Raw genomic sequence first — 24,220 nt, forward strand, 5'->3', positions numbered from 1 at the left:
GGAAAGATTTTTAAAACATTTCATACTAGGCAGGAATTAAAAACAATGGCTTTTTCAATATGACAACACAGCTGGTAAGCAGTGGATCTCCCACCAGTGCCTTATATTTAGATTTCAAATTTTCCCTCCCCGATTCCCCCCACCCCTCACAAAAAACACCACACAGGAAAACAGGACGAAACCCAGAAGGGAAACAAAGAGGTAGACATAACTACAACCACTGCGCAGTTTCGCAAGATGCCTTACTATGCTCCAAGGAGTTCCTTTTCTTGGTACTCTGAGAGCTATCCTTAGTGAGCTGTCCCAGGCCACAGAATGAAGGGTGCTGTCCCGCTCTATATTGCTTTGCCTAGCTGAACTTGTTTAAAAGCAGACTGCTCTGTTAAAAAAATAGATGCATCTACAAAACAATTACAGCCTTGCTCACAAAAAGGTTGGATTCGTTTCTTTCTTGGATGGCAGCAGTCCACGGATGATGGGGGCCCAGGTCCTGCTGTTGGTGCTGCCTGAACTCTCACAGACTTCAAGGGGAATCATTGCCACGCAGTGCCCTGCGCAGAAACTCTGCGGTCTTGGTGCCGGAGAAGTTTCCAGCAGGTGCTTGAGCAGGCAAGGACTGCAGAAGCTGCTTCTGCCCTACTGCTCCACTCCTCCCCTTAAACCACTTCTGGCACAGAAGGATTTCTCTGTATCCTTCTGAGAGCTCTGCAAGCAACATTATCACTTAAATTAACACTCACGCTGTATGGTGAACTGAAGTGTTACCCTACTATTTGTAGTGTTCATGGCAAGCACAATGGAGACTGTGCATCTATTAGATACAACCACAATAAATACAACCCTCAAACAAAATCATCTCCGCTATTAAGGATTAGAAGCACATGAAATAATCTTGAAAAAAAATCAACTTTATTTTGCCACACACAAAAAATGGGAAAAAACACCTAATAATCTCTGTGGAGAAATGCTTCTTCTGGTATCTGTCTACATTTGTGAAAGACATCTTGGCTGCTGGAAAGACTTGGTAAAAAATGCAACAAAATAAATTCAGTAAAATAAATCCAAACACAACCATCCCTTTGCAAAATCACAGAGACTCACTAGAGGCTTCTGCATCCATTTTATCATACAGAACAAAATGCAAGTAACACAGGAGGGAAGGAGAAAATTGGAGGCTAAAATAAATGGTATCAAGAAAACTAATTGTTATCATACAAAACAAACACTATTGCAGAGTAACTTTAAATGAACTAACTTTAACAGGACAGTTGCTCAGTGTATGATTACTTCATTATCCAATGATAAAAGATTTAGCTTTAAAATGTATAGAATTCTTTTAAAGACTTGGTTTGTATCACAGCCAAGTAGTCTACAGTTTTTACACAGAAAAAATAAAGTTGCTCAGAACTGTTCATAATGTATGCAGACTTTTAAAATCAGAGTATGGTTTCAATTTTGCTCTTCCAATTGTCTTTCCTTTAAAAAAAAAAAGTGTAAAAGCTATCATATATGCAATTTTGCAAAATAACCCTTTATTTCATATGGCTCCATTATTTCCAAACAATACAGTACCCCAGATGTATAATTACTTTGTGTGATTGTATCAGATCAACAACCGAACCTCCAGCTGACTATCACAGAACACACCCATTCCCAGACTTCATGATTTGGAAATCCCAGTTTTAAGTACCTTTGGTCCCAACATTTTATGACAAGGCAAAGTGGAGCAGTTGAATCCTGTCACACACAGTGATCGGTATATCTGTATTAACTTGTACAAACAAGTGAAAAAGTTAACAGCACTTTATGGCAATGTCAGACAGGAAAAAAACAACAATTACATCATTTGCAAAACAACTGAATAATGAACAGTACCACAGTGGTTGTTGGATTTTTAATGCAGTAAGATGCATCTTATTTTTGATGCTGAGTATGTAAGAGGGAGCAGGAAGCTTTTAGTTTTCTGGTGAGCACGGTAAATTGCAATCTTTCTTCTCAAAATCTGATGAGAGCAACTTAAAAAAAAAAGTCCCTCCTACAAGAGACATTGTTGAAATACTTGCTAGAACCATACATAAAATACAAGAGAATCTGTAAGGAAGGTACACTCAAAGGGCACTGAAATAAAAACACTGCTCTTTTTGAAGGGGCAGATATTCTTCATATAATGGGATTCAAAGAGCTAAACTATTAGGACTTGCATTGTTTCACTTTTAACCTGTTTATGAAAAATTAAACATAGAAACTTACAAATGTTGTGTGCAACCCCAGCAGAGAAACGTCTTTATTCACAATAAACTTAACTATCTTCTCGCTTGTGCGCGCAACAATTATTTCTCTTTACCTTTCTCATCCTGTCACTTTATACATTCTTCCATAATATTTCTCCTAATACAAATTCAAAGATACAGTAATTAACCAGTTTGTGATCAACTGTACGGTTCAGTAACATCACTTTTATAAAATGCATCGTGAGCTCTTCAGAAGAGGAAACCCACGGATGCTGCAGCAAAATGCTCACTACAACTCCACCACCAGCCAACTCCCAGCAGGCAGAACCGAACTGCAACCAACAGGAATTTATGTTCTACAAACCAGCCTGCTAAGCTCCAGTCTTCACTAGCATGGTATTTTTAGCACAGAATCTCTCAGATATTGTATACATTTTATGTTTTTCCCTTAATAGAACAACTTCTCTGTAACAAAATAGCATCCAAATTCGTGCTGGGAGGGTGCTTTGGGTTTTGTTAACAACAGTTTCATTTCACTGTCATCTACAGTGACTCAGCCGCAGAGAGAGACAACATCAGGCTCTCTTCACATTTTCCAGTGCAGGCAGGAAAAGAAGCCTAGGACCTAACACTATGTACTCACCCTATCAAAAAAACAATCAGTGCTTGCAAACAAATGTCTTGCAATAGTAAGAAGTATAAAGGAACTAACTGAAAATGCACAGGACCAGATAAATCAAAGGATTATCTGAAACATTATTGCGCATTACTAATTTCTTCAGGCAGCATGTGAACGCACACCATTGACTGTAATCCACTGGAAGAAAAAAAAACAAAAAACAAAAAAAAAACCTGCATTTGAAAAAACAGTATGATCTTACATGGAGTTTACTGGGTCTATAAAGAACCTCCTGATGCAAGTTACTGCTGTGCAATCTGCTTATATAAACTTCCCTTTTTATATCACTCTAGTCTGTCCTAGCTCAAAAATAAACCCAGCTGTATCATGGGCATCTCTGTGGTTCTGATCAAACCACCTGGTGGAGGACAGAAATAATTAGCTCACCATCTGCATTTTGCAGTTTTGAGAGTCTACTTATGCCCACGTGCTGCAGACATAACCACTTACACAGTAATGGCACCGGCTGCCTCAGCACCTGCCTGTAAAACGGCAGATTAAATACATTCATTTTGCCAGCTGTACTTTAGCAAGAGCAACAGGAAAAAAAAGTATACTCCCAAGACTGCCTCCCTCTTCAGGGCTTAACTCTTTTTAAGTGGATTTTATGTTACACTAGAATTCAGGTGTGTGACTGGGTGTAAATAGGTGGGATTTAGAGACACCTTAAATAAAATAAAATATTAAGCTGTAGGCAAACACTGTCCTTTATCTTTCAGCTAGAGGTACTTTTAAGTCCATGAGGGGACTCGGTTCAGGGAAACTTACTATGGTCTAGCATTTTGCAACCATCCTAGTTTTTTGCAACTAGGATAAAACTACTGCTTTTGGGGAGAGATACAGGTGGCATATTTGACAAGATTTGACAATCTTTCAATTAAACCAGGAGAATCAGCATTGCCTCATTTTAGTACGCTCTTCACTCCCCTCTTCCTGACCCCCAGAGGAAACACTTTAAATTTTATTATTTATTTATTTATTTAAATTCAGCACACCACCTACTGATTCCTGTAGCAGGAGAGAGAGAGAGAGAGAGAGAGAGAGAGAGAGAAGGGGGGGAATCAATATTGCTAATTCAGAGCCAAAACTACCGAGGGCTTACTATGTTCTCAGTAAAATTAGAGTATGAAGTTGTGGCTATCCTGCTAGTATTTAGAGAGATTAATTTTATTTTAGGAACAGCTCTTTCAAATCTGTGTATAATCACATAAACACAATGCCAACTAGACCTGCCAGAAGTAAGCCCGTACATCATAGACACCTTTTCGGAAGTATCCTGTATTACACATCTGAAAACAGGACTGGAACTTCTGTTCCAGTTTGCCTTTAAATTCAACTCATTCTTCCACTGTGATTTCTAGCACGCTGGTGAGCTAATTAGTACTGCCCTCCATGTAGTTACTCAGAATATTTCGCGTACCTTTTGTTTTTGCAGTAGTATCTTCTTATAGATTTATGACAGCTATTATACTTATTTTTTTTTCTTTTTAAGAAACTAGTTTTCCTTCTATTATTCCTTAGCAAAACATTAAGATGGTTGGCATTGAATTATTTAAACTCTCCCACAAGTATATTTAGCACTGTTGCAACTAGCAGGGAGAAAAAGGCCTCTAGAAACCACTCAAAGGTCACCTTGGTGGGACCGCAGTATACAAAATACAAAGGTGGCTAAAAATCACCAGCAGCACCAGCAGACCTTCAGAAACAGCTAGAATTGCTCTGGCTTCCAATGCATGACAGATAAAGTTTTCCCCTACTCCCTAAGATGTATGTCTTTCCTTCACTGTATTTTCACCTTTAAAAGTGCATTTTGAAAAGTGATAATGATCAATGGGATGCATTCTGAACACAACGGGGAAACAGACCAAGTGACTTATTAATATTCTCCAAGTTTCCTCCTAATATGAGATACTGGTAGCACACAGAATTCGGACAGCTGATGGTAAAACCACAGCAGGGATGGGCTGATTCATCACATGTGGGTAACTTTTAATCACACTATGATGCTGCAATGCTTTTTTTGAGGACTGATTCCTCACAAAGCACACCTGATGCTGAACCTTGCTTGGGTCCTGGTTTTAGACCAACGTGTCTAATACAACAGCTGCTGACTGGGTAGCCTCAAAGTTACCGCCATCAGCTCCGCAGAGTATCTCAGACTCCAGCACAATGAGCTGCAATAAAGTACAAGTTTGTGCAAATGAGGAATCTCTACCACACCAATGCTGTACAGACTACTGAAGAGACAAGTTGCTGAATTTTCTGAGCTCTAACTACAATGCCAAGAAATACTTGCGGTGACAGTTTTCTTGTCGCAGACATTCTTCTACGGTGGTTGTACGATTGCACCTTTTGTCCAAATGCTGAATTTGCTTAAGTGTGGGTGAGAGTATACACTTTTTAAAAATACAGACAATTCTTAAAATAATACATCATCAGGTCACTATGTTACTGATCTTCACTTTCAGTGGAGTTTAAAATTTCCCCAGAGAGAGGTAAGAGTCCATCCAGTATTTTCCTTTACTCTTGTATATTCACATTTGCACATACAATATGATATTCATTTGCAAGAGCCTGGATTCCCACTGTGTCCTCAGGTCCCATTCGACTTTTAAAATAGGCAATGATAAAAATACTGTAAGATGCAGTACCACATACCGCCTGACAAAAATGCAAGTGATTGTATGCCAACTAGCCACAGATTACTGAGGGTCATCGCCCGAGAAACAGCTTTTGTTTGACCCTGCAGTGGAGGGAAAGCTCCTGAAAAAGAAAAGAACACACAGGTAATGCTTTCACAGCAGGAATGACAGGCTTAATGCATTAGTCTTTACCATTGCTACCCGACCCATAACAATCTATTGGTTAGTTATGTATTATGCTGTACATTTTCAAAATAATCTCCACTATTACCAGTCATCTTCAAGAAAATAAGTTTTATTATTAAGAGTAACATGCATTTCATTTGGATATAAACTTAAACTTTCCTTAAAAGCAACCATCTTGACAGTATTCAACCTTTGCAAGGAGATCTGACTGACAACTGAAGTCTTCTGGGTTATTTTTATAGTTGCGTTAGTCTCCATATGATCAAACTGAATGGATGCTGTATAAAGCTTCACAGTTGTTTGGTAATGATTTAGTATACTGTGAGCAACTAAACTCTCAAATTTCCTCTTGAATATGAACATATACACAAAACCACGTATATATATAATATGTATATATACTTTTTTTTCCCCTTACAATAATTTTTATATGTTGTTTGAACATTCATTAGCCAGTCAGGTCACAAAGACTAAGGAAGTGCTCTGATTTGCTACTCTGTTTTCTAGAAATAACTTTTGAGATGTCTGTTTGTATGAGAAAGATTGGCAGGAGTTACAGCTGACAATTTAAAAATACATTTTTCCCTATTTTGACTTTTTATGACTTACAACACTAAACTGTGTCCAAATACTTCAGAGCTTTATGATCATAAGCACATTGTTTGCATATATGTACTTCTGTATATTAAATTATTTGTGTTACATGTTGCTGAGATGCACAAAACCTAGATGATATGAACCACTTTTTTTTGGTTAATTATTTACAGTGGACACAAAAACTAAATATACTAGATGAAGACGTTCTTGCTACAGCATTACAGAGTCCCAACTACTCAGAGAAGAACAACAGATGAATGATTCAAACAGCACAGATACAGCATCGTCAATTTTGAATCTTAGAAACCACACAATTTGGGCAATTAGATACCATCAGCAACTTATCTCTGTGCTTCACATTTGCAATCATTGGAGGAATGGCAATCAAGTACTTAAGACAAAGCTTTTCTTTTTGTATGAATGATCTCACATTAAAAAAAATCTTGATGAGTCCCATCCTCCTCTCACTGACACATATTTTCACACATGGGCAGATTTGCCACACCGATTATTCACCAGTAATTCTCACTGCTGATCCCTTATTTGCCCACTCTACACTACATTTCTTCTTCCATGGCTCATCTGTTTTTTTGTACCAACACTGACCTTTGGTTTAAATAACTCCTTGCTCCTCAGACCTGACAGCAACTGCCTCTTCCCCTTCCTCCTCTCCCAAGCCAACTTGTGTCTTACAGGGAAAACGATCCTTCACTTTGCTAGACGAGCACTTTCAGTTGTCCTTCCCAGAAACAACTCCTCCTTCCCCTCCGTCATCTTAGCACCTATTACCTGCCCCTCTTCCCGGTTCAACTCGTGTTTCTTGATAGATCTATATGCAGAATTTCCAGATGAGGTTTCAGATCTGGTACAGTGGAAAAAGTATTTCTGTACCACTACTGAAAATACCCTCCTGCTGCCCTGGAGGATGACATTGCTTACTTTTTTTAGTTACATCACATCAGTTGGCTTATGATCAGAATGAACAAGGAGTGTGATGTCTTCAGTATACAATTATTCGTTTCCAGTGTTTTTTGTTTTAAAACTAGTCTCCAAGTGCTAAGTAATCCCATTTGTATAACTGCATTATTCAAGGTTATCCCGCTCAAGAGGAATCATGCAATTGCCAATACAAGTTTTCCATTAACTGCTAGGAATATTTGTGTTGTTCATATCTACAGACATTTACTGTAAATAGTTTTCATTTCATAAATGAAATTTGTAAAATGTACCTATAAGAAAGAACGGGACAGAATGCAGAATTCATCTTCAAATTTTAGGATTTATTTTTTTTTTTTTTAAAGACATCAAATATTACAGGTTTTCCCTAGATCAACTGAAGTCCTTACTAGTTAGCAATACTGCAAAAAGGGAAAAAGTGTTTTAGGCACAGATTCTTCTTCTTCCCAAATAAAAATACTCCAAAAGAATGTATTCCTATTGATGATAAGAGATTATACCAGTAACAAGCTCTTGACATTTCAAGTAGCCTTAAATGTTACTCGGGCTTAAAACAAATAGTTCACCAAATATTTTAATTTCATAATGAAAGTTACTACCTGAAGTAAACCTTACGAATTCAGACAAGTTCCCAAGCAGCATGTATTACAAAGTCAAAATGCTGCCACATCCCCAAGTCTTAAAAATGCACTAACTTGAGACAATGCAACGCGCCCCTAAAAACCAAGTTGCTGGGCAGCTTCAGGGATTCCCTTCATATTAGTCCTCGGGACTGGTGGGGTTTTCCAAAAACTGCAATAGCACATTTGCAGTAAACCACGACAGCAGAAACAAATGCAAGTAAGTTCTCAACTGGCATAATTAGTAGTAACTTTAAATTATGCTAATTTATGCCTAATAAGGTTCTGTGTCATAGCATTTACATTTATAGTGCCTTATTAATTCATGCTCATTACCCAGTAAATTACAACCAATCATCCTATTTTTGAAGCACATTCCAAGGAGTATGTCTGATTATATTCATTATACTGTTTGAAATTCTGGTCTAGTTAGGTTTTTAGGCATGACCATGTTATTGGAATGGTATTTGTGAAATAATGTCTCAATAACAACAATTCCTTACATCCTATTGACTATACTTTTAGGCAGATTCACAAAGTTATTTGTCTAATATATGCATCTGGATGCAAATTACACAGCAGAGTCTGACTTTGGCTATCAATTATGGTTGAATGACAGCAGTATTTCATACAGCACAGTACAATGCTGGGTTGCTAACGAATTCAATTAAGCAATCATTTTAAGCAGTAGAATTGATAAATTAAGCACTCAAAATGGAATCAAAACAGTTATTGCAGTAAATCATCTAACAGAAGTAACATCTTTGATTAGTCACTCTGGAATATTAAACTCAGTTGATTCAACAGACTGTATTTTTCCTCAGCAGTTGTTGTAATCGCTAAGGGATTTATTTTTCTTCAAAAACACATTGCATTATTTCATCTGGAGTCTTTCTACTCAGTCTGCTTGACAAACTTCCTTTCCTGTATGTTTAAACAAAACTGTATTTTTTACTCTCTGGAATTTCTTTTTTATTGTAATAAGTTCCTCTGGTCTGTGCTCTGAAAGCACGCCCACAGCCATTAACTGGATGGAAAAAAAAAGAGCCTTGGGGAAACACCTCCCCAGTTAAGCATTTACCTGGTATTTTAAATCTCGTTATTTGCCAGTATCCCTTCAGTAATGTTATTAATGGCCCAAATTTACTTAGATCTCTCTGATCCATTAACACTGAAAGTATGTTATGATAGAAGTGACCCAGAGTATGTCATGGCAAGGAGACCAGTGCTCACAGCAGAGGGCTGCAGGCAGACAAGGACTCCAAAGGCATTATGCTTTATTGTTCTTACAGATCCTTCCAATCAGAGCATCTTTCTGTTCAACTTAGCTGGAAACAGAAGAGAGCTACAATTTTGGATTACACCTACAGACTACCTTGGCCATTTTTTTTTTCTGTTTGTACAAGTGCCTGAGGAAGATGCTATAAAAGGTAACTACGATAAAACAAAACCTGCCTCACGTAAGAGCTTTATTTATTCTCTTTTTTCAAGAACTTGCTCATTTGTAAACCCTGAAGATTTTATATCCCCTCCAAACTTAACAAACTCTGAATACTTTTTACGGGTGCATGTAAACATTCACTACCTCTTTGAATCTTGTTAAATTATTCCCCTTTGGCAGCAAGTTTCCCAGCTGAACTGTACGTTACTGATGAAACAAGGGGATTTCCTTAACTCTGTTTCAATTGTGACAGCCTCCAAATGCTACCCAATGATAATCACAGCCAGGCAAACTGTTTTCTACATCACTTCTTATCATACATTCTTTTGCCACATAAAAAGTGTTAGTATCTATTTGTATTGTATTCATGTGAAAAACATATACACATTCTTAAATCATTTTGAGATCCTCATAAGAAAAGACATAATCAAAGCACAATTCTCTTAGCTAGACACCGTCCTACCTGTTTCATAGAAATGTGTCAGGAGATCCTCCTTTTCAATGAATCGTTGATATAGCCAGTGTGTAAGAGCTTCAGGCTCTGCAGGTACATCTTTAATTGGAAAAATCCTACCAAAGAAAAACCGTAATTCATTCTCTCTGTTTCACAGGCCATGAGTATTAAGGATACAAAACAAAACTACCAGCCCAATGCGCACAGAAGACATAAGCATTATTAGCTTCTATCAAATACAGTAGTACAGCGTTTTGAGAGAAGCTAATATGCTGTGGTTTTATTTTTAATAGAAAAATACCACAACGTGTTACTATCCTTAAAAGAAATTACTAATCAAGAAGCAATGACATTCATGCACTGAAACCATCAAATACAAAATACTGAGAAAGTTCAACCACAATTTTGAAGAACCAGTATTTTAAAAGCCCAAGGGAAGAATTACATACTAGGCTATTTAGAAAAATCAGATGTCCATGACAGAATTCACTAAGATATATACAGAGAGAAACCCCCAAAACAACCCACCATACCTCAGTGGATTTTTTTCCAAAGTAAAATTTCAAGTCTTACAGTAATTGTGAAATTTCCTCAGTGGAGTGAGTGCCTTTTGATATATACAAGAGGCTATATATCTGCTGTGGTTCACAGGGAGGCCAACAACAGAGATCTGCGTATCAGGCTAGCCTGACAAATTTACACTCAGAAATGTAAGACCTTTACTGTAGGTCTCTCTTCTCAGGTGAGCTCCCATTTACCTTGTCATCTGTGCTATGGGTTTTTGTTTGTTTGTTTGTTTTTAAACACAGTCTTACTGATTATACTGAAAAGAATTTGCAGTGATAACTTTATCACGTGGGAAGTGTCTGAGCAGATACTGGCAGACTACAGAAATAAGGGACACGTCTGAAGAATGCCTTTGTTGCTGTTCCTGTTTTCAACATCCTGGCTTTGTTGCTAAGTCGTTTGTACCTCCTCCTTTCACAGTTCTACACATGACAAAATAAGCTATAAGTGGAAAAGAAAATAAGCAAAAAAATGATCTAATGAATGAATAAAAACCAACGGTGCTTTGGTAGATAGAGAAGACTTCAATATAAAGAAGTGAACAATTTTATTTACTCACTATGGCGTCAGTGTTAACTCAGATAGTTCTGTAGCCTTTGTAGCAGCTCTACCTACACCTTTCTCGAAGTGCAGAGTTCTTTGTGCCAGAAGTCTTTGGACAAAGAGTACAAGACAGTCGGTAGTGCAGTAAGCTCAAGTCCTTAGCGTGCACATTAAGAAAATGAAAAAGACAGGTAGTAAAGAACTATCTCTTCTTGAAGCCCAGATGCTATACCACAGATCAATATTAAATGGTATTGCATGTAAAGTCGAGTGAAAACACACTGATGGACCGTTTCTGTTGAGGGTTTAACATTAAGGCTGACTGACTCAGTGTCCACAAACACAACCAAGTTGCCAAGCACTATTTTTACGCTCTTCTGCCTATCTGGTGTGAAGAGATAAAAGGACTCAGCAACTGAATATTGTGTTTCACAGTATATTTTTGAAGGACAGATGCTTGCTGACGCAAGTTTGAAGATGGTTCAGAACTAACAGAATGCGTGCGTGGGCTCAGGACAGAAGTCTAGGATTACCTGGCTTCACATGCATTTTCCACTGTAAGCTGCAGGCATTCTTCACCTCCACTTGTCAGTTACTGAATGGACTGACTACTCAATGACCTAATCAAGTGTGATGTTTTTCCAAGAATGTACTCACTAGTCTGAAAACGTTATCACAAGAGCTAACAAGATATTCATTAGAAACTACTTATCAGCTGGCACTTTAATGGAGTAGCGAAGTAGCATAAAGGATGCTAATATTTTGAGACTAATGGAGTGCAACATAGCAGTTTCACGCTTGAATCCATTCAGGTTCTTGTATGAATCAATACCGTATCGGAATACTCCAATCTCTCAAACTTCTACTCAAACTTTTAAAGAGGCAATCACAGTCACACCCTTTTTGAATGAATATTAATTTGGATGAATATTAATGTAGAGTGGAAACCAACTGGTTTCCCAATAATGCTACATTGACTGTCACGTTATCAATGATAACTGATAGTGTATTTAGAAGTATGTTCAAACAGTTTTAGATTATCTAGGTTTATATTTTACATGCAGAGTATGAACTTAATTAGAGATGAAATGTCTAAAAGAATCCTTAAACACTGGAAACTACACTCACTGCCATTATCTTCATTCTCTGCTCATCAGACAGCTAAAAGGAGATTGGGTCCAGGAGAGGCAACCGAGAAGCCTGATGTTACACAACTCTACAGAGACAATCCAAAAGCAAAGGATGAAAGCACCACACTGACCGGAGCAGGCTCATCACCAGGCATCAGCTGCGAGGTCTGCCAGCTCTACCGTTCAAAGATTCTGGGAACAGTTTTGTCTTTTCAGTGATACACAAACGCTGGTCAATGTGGTCACAGCCTAAGCATCAGCTTGGCTCCAACCCACTGCTGTGCTTCCAGCATCAGGAATGCCAAGAAAGGAGGAACTCCTCAAGAAAATAAAATGTATCGACATACAGAACTGTGCTGACAGGGAACAGGGGGTCAATAGGTAGTATCTGACACCTCTGGAGTCTCTCGGGCACCTGAATCCTGCTAGTTTTTGAGCAACACTGGCCTCATCCTGCATGAAAATACAAACATCTCATTCCTGATGTGGCAAACACAGAAATTAATAGCACCAGGTAAGATGACTTGACCAGTAAAGTCAATCAGAATGGAAATTCTTTCATTACTTATCAAGGGCACTGCTGCTTCAGTATCATCAGGGGTGGTGGCAAACCCCACTAATGACTAGGCTGCCACCGGCTGTGACCTGAGGCACCGGAAACGGCGATGGCAGCAAGGCTGCACCGTGATGGAAGGCTGCGAGGCCTGTCTTCTCCTTCCACCATTAACAAGTCAGTAATTACATCCATGATGAAGACTAGAATAAACATTTTGTACGTCCTTCTCTCTCAACATACAAAGAGGTGTGTACACATATACAGACTCCTACATGCGTAATTCCCTCACCCATGAAACATGAACCGAAGAAAGCAGCTTCAGTTCTCTTCTTGCCGGAACTCTGGAGAGATCCTCACTTCAGCTCAGGCACAATTTCATTCTATAAAGTTTTCAGAATACTTCCCAGACTGAACAGGGAAAAATATTTATTTTAGCATTTTTCTTTGAGATTCAGCAAACAGAAAAGCTTTTTTCCATCTGCGAGACTGCAAAGGAAACCAACGGTCATAAAACTTTCACCAGACGTACAGCAAGAGAGCAATGCATATTTGGGCAAATAAATAAGTGATCCTCTTTCAGAATATCAGATAAACAACAAAACGTTTTCAAGAACTGATTCAACACAACCATCTGAACCAGTTGGTTTCTCGAGGTAACATCAGAGGCACCGATCCAGCAGCCTCTCCACAGCACCTGCAGGCCTGCACCCTGAGGCAGCGTTAGAGCTGGCATCCGACCGCCCAGCCCCACAGCTGGAAGCAGAGCACACTGCGCTTGTCCCTCTGTAGGGATTTCCCCGGCTCTCCCCAAAGTCAGGGACTGCCTGGTTGTAACAAGCCTGGAAGAGGGGAGGGTATTTCGTAAGTGACGTTGCGAGCAGATGTTTTTTCTGGTTTCCGAAACACGCAACAGCTAATCAGCCTCGTCTTGTTAGCACTACCGTGATAAACAACAACCTACACTCTTCTTGCTGCTTGCAGCATTGTTTTCTCAAAGCCCTGTGGCATTACATGCGCGCATTCACAAGCCTACCACAAAAATTGTTTTGCCACCGATTATAAAGCATTAATATTGCCTTCCACAAGGACCAAACATACTCTGGAAGGGCCCCAACCCACCACATGTGAACATTTTGCTCTTCATACCTCATTGTCAGTTACTGTAACTTCAGTCCCAAAGTTAACAAAAGAATGGCTCACAGGGAAGCTGGGGCCATCCACTTCTGAAGCGCTGAACAAAAAATTGTATTTTACTGTCCTTGGCTTTAGTTTTAATAGAGGAAACTTACTCTGAGTGCCTACCCCATCTGAGTGCCGCACTTCAAGCTCGTGATGAAGCATGTGCAGCATTACACGTAACGAAACGAATGCTAGAACTCTTGCTAGATTCCTCCCTACCCTGTGACGCAGAAGCAAAGGATACATAAGTACAGAATTATTTTTAGTCAGTTTAATCTGCATTCTTCCGTTCCTCACATCTAAAACGATCCATGCAACAAGAATGCAAGACTCGAAAGGTGGCTGTCCCACATTTGAACAGCACATGCCCCTCAGAAGTGACTCCATACCCTTCAGAAGTGACTCCTTCATCCCAAGCAGCAGCCTACGAGCAGTGCTCTCACCTGCCAAGACACTGCACAGCGCCTGCAGCCACGCCAAGCCTCCATCCCCTCCAGATGGGAAGGGGTTTGCTTTCAGTCACAGAGGAAAGAGTAAAACCAAAGAGAAGGCAGAAGCCCACCTTGAACTGACAGATTTATCACTAACACCAGCAATATCTGCACGTGCCAATAGATATATGAAGACTGCAAACCAACTAAAACAATTAATTCGGTATTTTTACACCTGGAGAGGCAGAAGAGCAAGAGGAATTTTGTGGAAAAAGAACTAGCTAGAACACCTTTGTAAAACTGTGCAGTAGAGAAAGGAATGGCAAAGAAGAGGAAGACAGAATGAGGATAATTATCTTAAAATCTACAACTGCAGAAGAATTTAAATGATACACTTCAAGATACATTACACCTCCTCTTTTCTCAAAGGCTAACAAATAATTTTCAGAAATTTGGCATTCTCAGGAACAATTAATCCTTTTAAACAGACCTTATTGGAGAAACCACCACTAATTCTGTATGAAAATTCTGAAGTTCATTGATACCACCTTTAAGTACTAATCGCCTTTCATCCTCTGTCCTATCCTGAATTCTTTATTACCCCCTCCTCTTTCTACATCTTATTTGCCATTCCAATGACTCTTTAAATAAACTCAGCATGATGGAGGTCATTGGTAGATCTCAGGCACATCCAAAAATAAGTTACTTGCGTAAAAAAGCATATTAAAATGTATTGCCGCGCTGGATGCCCTTCAGAGACACTTCTGCAAAACTCATTCAGCAGCCACAAAATATTCCATTTTATTTATAGCTAAGAGTCTAGTTTATTTTAATAAATCTGTATTCATGCAGACACAGAAAACAAACTTCCTCAGTAGCTGGAAGCTTGCTTCAAAAGCAGCACGGGGCAAAAACTGGTATGATGAAGGAAGGTGACACAGTTCTTATCTGCACCGTGGCAGCGCGATGGCTGAGGTAGCTTGATAAAATCTGGTCCTTCCCTGCAGCACAGCCACGGCTCTCCTCTCAGCTGTGGAGGGGGCTATGGCTCGCTCTGACTTCGGGGCCTCTACACTACCCTCACTACTGCCCAAAGCAAACCGGGGACGTGATTGTACACGGAGGCGAAGTTTAGTGCAAAACAAACCTTACAACACCAAGCCATTCCTAACTGAGTGGAGTCTAGATGTCAAAAAAACTTCACAGACAGGTTGTTTTTTTGTTTTTTTAACTAAATCAATTTTAAACTCTTGGGTTTTGACAGCAAACGGCAGCACTAGGGAAATCTTACTGTTAAAGTCAGAGACCAGCTGAGAAATGCCAAGCCAGACTGAAGAGTGACTGGTTTAAAAATAAAAATAAAATCTCCCCCCAAACAACAAAACCCAGCCCAGTGTGGATGAAAAGTAGAAGCTGAGGAGGGTTGCCAGTATGCTGTCTTGTTACACAGACACAAAATCACTCAACTTATTTCTACAGAGTGTAAATGTCGTGAGTCTGGATTTACGTTCAATGCACATCGCACAGGATGACCCCTGCACAAAGCTAAACTATTCTGAGGGGTAGACCAACCTTTCTGACAGATCTTACAGCGATTCCTCTAGCTAAAGATACCCTGCACCTCCTAGCATGTAACCTTTTCTTCTGCTTAGTGCTCTAACAGACAGCCACCCTAATTTCCCCCCAGAACACCAGCACCGTTTGACCTGGACAAAGTTAATCGGATATTCTCCTTGCTTCTTATGTTTCTGAGAGCAAAAATGGTTTTTCAGCACTTTCCAGAGAGTTTTGAGGAAAGTCTGTCAAGGTCAAAAATTTATTCTATAGTTCAAAGGGTAAGCTTTCACACCTTCGTGTTTTGAAGAATGTGAAATTTGGTAATTGCCCATTTTTCCAAGAAAGTTCTTTTAAAATCTTGAGGAAAAGTGAGGCCATAGCTGAGCCTAAATATGAGCTTCTGAAAACCATGTGATTTGTACAGAAAACGGTATTTTGAAAAGCAAGCTTTAACTCACCTATCAAAACTGAGCTTTCAACCAAAAATGATTACTGGATTAAACTGAACTCTCTCTGACATTTCCATCAGAAAAAAAAAAAAAAAAAAACTTCTAAAAATGAAAAAATAATGCTGGTCACTGTGTCCTCTACACTCCTCCTGCTGCTCTCTAAGTACGATGAAAGAAACAATCCTGCATTAAAAGGACAGGCTGTGAGAAAAGGAAAACATCAGATTTGGAAGACAGTATGGCAGAGACAGATTGTGACCAAGGGGGATGGCAGAGAGCTCTGGCTGAACGACTGAAACAAAGGAGGCTCTGCAATCTCTTCCTCTACTTCAGAGCGAGGAAGTAGCACAGAAAATGAACAGCAGCAGTGGAAAAAAGCTACATCTCTCTCTGTATTGCTTTAAACAAAGAAAAAGCATTTTCAAGTCCCCAGTCTCCTTTCTTACATTAGAGATTGCATCTGGTGAAATTATTGTTTACTTTTTCCAAATACTTTTTTTTTAAACGATTTTTTCTAGACCTAGAACTCAGTTCAAACAACAGAAGATGAGAAACTGGTGTGCTAAAGCACAGGCTGACACAGACCTTCCTCTCTCCCCAGTCATTTAAAATAACCTCCCTAAAAATATTTTAAATGTAAACTCCCAAAGCATTCAAAATTAGGAAAAGTAATGAGCAAAATTTTGTTGTATCAAACAAAGTACAAAGGTGGGTAACAACAATCCAGACATATTCTATATACATTTCATGGCAATTTCAGAGATCTCCTGTGTCAGCCCCACCCCCCCCCAACAGAAACACTCCTAACATTTCCATTGTTTTAGGAATTATATGAAAAGATAAAACTCACTTTCCTTCAGTATCTCCTTTTGCAAACTGAGTTTGTTTCAAAAAGTTAACAAGGAAACGTACTAATCTTTTTCAAAGGGACATCTCAGGTCTTAATGGAGCATAGGACCTTTCAAACTTCAGTCACTGGTTTGATACTTGCCCATGCAGCTGGGGACCAGCAGTAGTTAATGTCCAGTGGTTCTCAGAATTAAGAATTACTGAGGAACCATCACAGATCTATGATCTGCAAAATATGCAGCTGTGCTCCACGCTGACAGCCCCAGACACTCCGGTTGCTCTGTTAGAGTAATATTTTGGTTTCCATGCAGAAGACAAATTGGAAGAAGCTCATGTTTCCAGGTCAAGACATGCAGCTTAACCAGCATACAAGGTTTTGTGTTTTTTTCCACCACAGAACCATTCCTGATTAAGATCTGACAAGGCAATGGGAACAAGTCATCGCTGTATGTTTGGACATGTGAAGACACTACCTGGGAGGCTCTAAAGAGAGTTTTCCACTGGTCATGCTGATAACTTCAAAAATAAGCTCTAAGAAATTGCTGTCAGTCCGCTGGGCTTCAATTATCTGGCTTCCCAATGCTGGAGAAGGTTTGATCAAGTGCCAGCAGAGCTGTAAGGTTTTCTTTCCCACCAGTAACTCTCAGGGAGAGAACAGTTGTTCCTTACTCTTCCCTACCTGACACCCTGTTTCCCAAGCTCATACTCCATCTTTACAGGTTCTCAGTGGTACCAGCAACCCGGTTCAAACCATCAGTATATAATTTGAAATTATTAAAACCCTGAAGGTGTCCATGACATCGCAGCATTCTGTTAAAAAATAACCCCTAATGAGTAAAGCCAGGTGATCTAGGAAAAAAAAAAAAAAAAGAAAGAAGCACTTGCTGTAATGCCCTGAATGGAATCCAACAGAAAATGTCTGTGTAAGCAACAGAAAAAGATGATGCAACATGAGTGAACTCATGCACACACAAAATTCAATTGCTCTCTGCCAATGCTGCCATGGATAAACATGGATACAGTTATCCACATAAATGTTAAATATATATTTAAAGCTACATGGAAATTTCTAAAAATAAATTTGATTATCATAAACACTGAAGGTGAAAATTCACTGCGCTCATTCCAAACCACAGCTCTAGTCCCAGATACTTTAGTTCTTCACATCTCTTTCATAAATGATATGGTAAGCCTGAAAAAAGGACAGCAAAATGGTATGACAGTTCTGGTATAGAATTCTTCTGGGTAGTCAAAGAGATGAGTAGAGCTGCAGAAGGACCTGACAATAGTTACAGACCAAATTCAAATACCAGTACATGCAAGGCAATGAACACCAGGGAAAGAACAAGCAAGAGCAGCTACACGTGCACAGACAGCCCCAGGCTCTCAGATGAGCTGTTCTTGCTCTGCTAAGTGATCCCAAAATCACTGTGGGGAACTGGGGACATCGGTCATCTCCCAAACTGATTACAGCAGAACCAGGAAAGGCACAAAGATAACCTGAGAGGTTTTTGGGGTAGGGAGCACGAAGGGGGTAGGCAAATGCACAAAGACTCGTCAGGCTGGAAGGGGCACAGCAAGGCAGGATATGAGACAGTGTTGCAAAGCCATGGGTCGGTCGCAGAGCGAGTGATTCATCCGTAACTGGCAGGACACGGGAAACAGGGTGCACCCGCTGAAGTCATCGGTGGAAAGTTTAATGCAAAAGGGAAGCAACTCCCTACTGCCACCCTCCAGAACAATTACATGTAGTAAATCCCACGGGATGTTGTAAAAGTCTAAAGTGTAAGCAGTTTAAAAAGGGTATCAGACAAGTCCATTGAATCACAGAATGATTTGGGTTAGAAGGGACCTTAAGGATCAATTTGTTCCAACCCCCTGCCATGGGCAGGGACACCTCCCACCACACCAGGCTGCCCAAAGCCCCATCCAGCCTGGCCTTTTACAGCCACCAAGCATCGATGTGCAGAGGGATCTCGCACGGTTTCCCTCCCCACGCTCTTGTTGCTGCCATCTGCTCCCAGAGATCTGCAGGAGTCGCTGTCCTGGGTGTAACTGCAGATCTTATGGTCCAGAGGACACGTACCTCAAGCTGGCATGCCAACCAAGAACGACCCCGACTGGAAAGTCAGCCACAGCACCAGGCAGAACCAAGACCCTCCATTCTCATTTTAGAGGCATGGTACACAGCTCTCAGCCTCAGAGATGTGCTGCTGCAGTAGTTTCCATTTGGGGGATACTTCTAAAAGTTTTATAGGGTCTGTCATGAGAACTAGAAGTTATTTTTAAAATTAAACCAAGAGGCCCTGCCCTCCAAATCAGTGACTTTGATCCTCTGGAAAAAACAAACCCACACCCAGCAATAAACAATTTCTTACAATTTTAAAAATTTTAGTATTACAAGCACTGTAATGTTCAAGTTCAGTACAAGGAAGGTAACAACATCTTTATGCTCATGTTCAAAATTATGTTTTCAATGCACATGTTTGGAAGCAGGAAGTTAATTCAACCTCAGATTATTTTTTTTTTTAAAGACAAAAACTTTAAGTAGTCTTGGAAATCTCTTTAGTGAAATTCTAAATACATTCAACTTGCAATTACCCCAGAGATCTGAGGGAGTACTAAGATGACCTGAATAAGGCATATTAGGTAAATGATGTCCTATACAAATTATAAGTACATTCACCTTCGAGAAACCTGAAGGCAGATTTCTATAAAAAGCAGGAACAGATTTAAACATGGCTGTAGAAAAGAACTCCAGTGAGCATCCTGTACTGTGCTTCACACAAGGTCATTCCCAGTTAAAATACCATCTACGGGGACCCACATAAGGAGATCTGAAACCTTACTGCAAGAGGCCAGAAGCTCAGTAAACAGCAAAAGGGAATTAAGACAAAACCACACAATTTTGTGATCCAAACGTGATCAACTTATTTGACATAGCAAGAGCATTAAAATATTCCTGCAGATTTCAGACTTGCAATTAAATGCAAATCAAAACCAAACAGCAGTTAGGAAAATAAAAATAAAATGTCTTTGGGGTTGCGTGCATGTTTTTCTCCCTGTAGCTACAGCTTTCACATCACCTGCTGCAAAATATTTTAAGTGGTAATCAGTCAGATCTACTTGCTTGAAGAAAAAAATCCCTAGACTAGAAAAAAACAGTACATAGCTATCAGAAACTCATACTAGAGGCAATGTTGAGATACAGCTTCCCCAGATGCACACCAGCCAAGCTCCTGAAAGCAGGAGCTGGGGTGACTTCTTGCCCTCATTACCAGATTTTAACTCTTCTGGAGAGAAAATCATCTTGGTACTGTCTGTAACAGGACACTGAATTATTTCTCTTCCAAAAAGATTCAATGTGTACAGTGATTAAAAGCAAGAAGTGCACTAAACAAAACTGCAGGGTGAATTTTAAAAAAGTAATCCACTGGGAGATCAAAGAGCTCTGTGGGAGAAGCATCTTCTTTTCATCCCCAAGATACAATGTGTGCTGGTACTTGCACTCCTAATGAGGACAGGTAGTCTTTGGATTGCTGGTGGTTTCACAATATGCAGGCAGGCTGCTTTATGTATCATTAACCCAAATGCGTAATTTAAGTATCGTACTTTTACGAAACATCAGCGATAGGATTACTTTATTTGCTTTGACAATGGTTACTAGCAAATGCTCAAGGGAAGTTGATAAGAAGAAGAGTGGTCTCATCTCAGATGGAACTAATATTTGATGTACAAGCATCAGCTGTTTTATTTTAGGATGAAGAAGAGCCCCAGCCTAGTACACTATAACAAACTAGACCTAAATTGTTCTGCAAGGCCTTCTTCTTGCTAGAGAGCAGCAGACTTCCAAACCAGGAATCTATTGTAAAAGCACATAATGACTCACTGAAATTAAAGGGCACAATCAATAAAGAAGATTTATGTTATCTTTATTTTCTTTAGTTTGTTCTACTTCCAAGTACGTAGCAAACACGAGTTTCTTTTTTTTTACTGAACCACCCAACTGCACTGTTGAAATTACCAAGCAGAAGCAGAGAGCTGGAATAAGTGACATTCAAAAGACTCTGTTTTTTATAAAGAAGTGAGAAATGATAAATCCTTTTTGGTCATGGAAAGGTAGCATTTTATTATTTTTATTTTTTCAGAAACAGTGCCATCCTCCTTGATCAAGGTCTCCTACTCTGTCAAAGCTGCTCCCAACACTAAGGAGCAAGGCAGCCTCAGGTTTCCCTTAGACAGCTGCAAGTTGCTTTTCCCAGGTGATAAAGCCTGTAGCACTGCTGTGAAAAAAGTTCCCATGTTATCACCCCCAGACTCTGTGTAGGGCCTACGCAAAACAAGGATTTCTCTAGAAAAAAATGACCTCTTCAGCTGGTGGTTGAACTCCTGAGTGTATGGGGTGGGAACAGGGAGACGCTTGAGAGGGAGCGTTGCAGGAGCTAGAAGTAACAGTAAAGGAAGAAAGTGTCTCTCAGCTACTTCCTAGGGCACCAATCACTAAAAAATGCCTAAGAACATCCAGAAAATGATGGTGGGGAATAATATTGATCAAGACCAGCACCACTAACATAAAAACAACTAAACATGCAACCATCAGACATATCAGAAATACTAATTAAAGTATTTGTGCTTGAGGCCTCACACCCTTTTCCTGACCCAAGAACTCTATTATACATACACATGCATTTGCAGCATGAGAAGAAATAGAGCAGAGTTTAACAGATCATGAAGTACTATTAATATGCTCCAAATAAGATTTTTTTTCAAGAAATTTAATCTTTAATCAAGTTCTTACCCCAAGAGTATGCATGATGACAACTTCCTAGCAACCAAGGTAATTATTTCTCAGCCAGCATTCAGTTACAACATCACTGGCATCTTCATACCAATGAGTGATACACAGCCCAGAAGATACACCCTGCCTTAATGAAATACCCTTGCTTGCTTCATTGATTAAAGAAGAAAACGTTTGTATGCCAAAATTTGGGTTTACCCACGTCCAGGGACAAAGACCTCTTAAAAAAAAAAAAAACTCCAAGAAAATATTTAATTTCTGAGCAGTCAATATCAAATCCAATCAATTGTGGGCAGATGAAAAGTGAAAGCAAAGCAAGTAACAGCTGTGTTACAACAATCAGGTATGTGGTGCTGCTTTTTCTTTTTTAATCAACTTCCTAGAAGCAGTTTAGATCTGCATATTTATGTGTTTTAACTCTGTGCATCCAGATGTAGATATATAAAAAGACAGAACCACAAAGCAGATGGTTATATATATATATATGCACAACTTCTCTCTCCATTAGTGTAGGCCCTGAGACAAAGAACTGCTGAGGATTAGTATTTTAAATGGTAACCCATTCTAAGTTTCACTTAGATTTGCTATTGCAAGAATATTGCTCTGCTCAACAATTAAGAGTGTGTTTTTTGCAAAAAAAGCTGAAATTTGTCAGGAAGTTAAATTCTATACATAGTAATCTTTCAGAAGCCCTATTATTTAAAAACAAAGTGATTTTTTTTTGTCTGTTGTTATTATAGGAAAAACACTAAGCTGGGTTTAGCATCAACTTAACACTGAAGTGGAAAAGATGACATAGCCTTCAAATATACTCTGCAAAACTACGTTAAACCATAAGGCATTAGTCAAAAATTTCACAGAATCACAGAATAGTTTGGGTTGGAACCATCCAGTTCCAACCCCCCTGCCATGGGCAGGGACACCTCCCACTAGACCAGGCTGCCCAAAGCCCCATCCAGCCTGGCCTTGAGCACCTCCTGTACCTGTGCCTCACCACCCTCTAAGTAAAGAATTTCTTCCTTATATCTAATCTAAATCTACCCTTTTTTAGTTTAAAATCATAACTCCTTGTCCTAACAACTCTAACATGCTAAGCCATAGAATGGTCACTGAACTTTTCAAAAGAAAATCATTGTTAAATAATGAGTTGCCTACCTGTGTGAGACTCACATACACACAAGACATTGCTACTGATTTCCCATATCCTGAAACATGCTGCTAGTAACTTCTGAGTAATTTATATATATATATATACACTTTAGTTCAATGTGCGACTAGAAGGTTTATTTCCTACCTGTAATGTACATGTGTAACTGTTGGTTGCCGGTAGCCAAGAATCCAGGTTTGGATGTCTATAGGTTCACCTTTGGGATACGCAATGGTTGTATCTATCACCCACTGGAGGCCTTTTGATTTGCTCTCTAGGAGTAAAAAGAAATGCTGTATTAAAATTAATCAGAAAGTGCATGACACTGATTTGATAGTTATTCCATTTTTAGATTACTTTATGAGTTATGAAGCTCAAATATAGCTTAAAAATTTGAAAACATAAGACAGCCAAAAATCAAATCTAGATTTCATTTCAGAGCACAGAAATACTCTTTACAAACTCTGGCAAGACCAACATTTTACGACAGAGCAACTCGAGTTTTTGGGTATAGTCATATACCACCTTGGCCCAAATCTTAGGTGCTTCCCCCCATTCCACAAAAGGAAAACTTAAAAAAATAAAGATCCAATTTTCTTTGCACTTTAAGGACATTTACAGATGGGCCTTTGTAAGAACTCTCAGCACCTATTTCATTTGCAGCTCGCTGATGAAGGAATAGCCACGCAGATCCCTTTGGGCAACCCACCTCACTGCCGGAGTAAGGCAAGTAGATAAAGGTGATTTGTGTCATAAAATACAGTTGGATTTTCAAAGTTTTTTGGTTGGTTGTTTAAATAAAAAAGCCCTTACTGGTTCTTAAAAATCTGAGGATAAAGCGGAAAAATTGGTCACTTTTTGTGTGAAAGATAGGAAAGCAATGAAGAGGAAAAGATGGTCGGTTTTCACAATGGAGATTCCATCCACGAGGTCTCTGGAAGGCCGATAGCAGAGCATGCTCTTACACTCCTCACCATATTCAGAAAATGAAAAAGGGTCAAAGGAGGTGAACATGCTTGCTGTGAAAATTATTCAGCAGAGTCATATTTAAACCTTAACGTAAGTTACTACCAGCAATAGTCAAGAACAGATAGCAGCTTAGCCAAGCCCTCTCTCTGCTCTTGCTTCAGCCCATCTGGCCCGTCTTCAATCCCCAGGTTCACCAAGGGGGAGAGCAGCAGATCTGGAAAGCGAGCCAAGAAGAAGG

At 39.4% G+C, this 24,220-nt stretch overlaps 1 protein-coding gene across 2 annotated transcripts in view; it reads right to left on the minus strand.

The window, feature by feature from the left end:
- Positions 1 to 890: 890 nt before the first annotated feature.
- Positions 891 to 24,220, minus strand: part of LPGAT1 (lysophosphatidylglycerol acyltransferase 1) — a 66,694-nt gene continuing 43,364 nt past the window's right edge. Inside the window, exons 6-8 of one of the 2 annotated variants that reach the window (XM_035560374.2) lie at positions 23,161 to 23,287; positions 9,817 to 9,923; positions 891 to 5,673 (exon numbers count right to left, since the gene is read on the minus strand). In XM_035560374.2, coding sequence (XP_035416267.1) covers positions 5,522 to 5,673; positions 9,817 to 9,923; positions 23,161 to 23,287 — 386 coding nt within the window. In that variant the 3' untranslated portion in view covers positions 891 to 5,521. Of the gene's footprint in view, positions 5,674 to 7,698; positions 8,085 to 9,816; positions 9,924 to 23,160; positions 23,288 to 24,220 lie in introns of those variants that run through there. The other variant, XM_035560382.2, reaches the window with a different exon arrangement.

Source organism: Cygnus atratus, chromosome 3, assembly GCF_013377495.2.
Source record: "Cygnus atratus isolate AKBS03 ecotype Queensland, Australia chromosome 3, CAtr_DNAZoo_HiC_assembly, whole genome shotgun sequence".
Taxonomy (NCBI): Eukaryota; Metazoa; Chordata; class Aves; order Anseriformes; family Anatidae; genus Cygnus; species Cygnus atratus.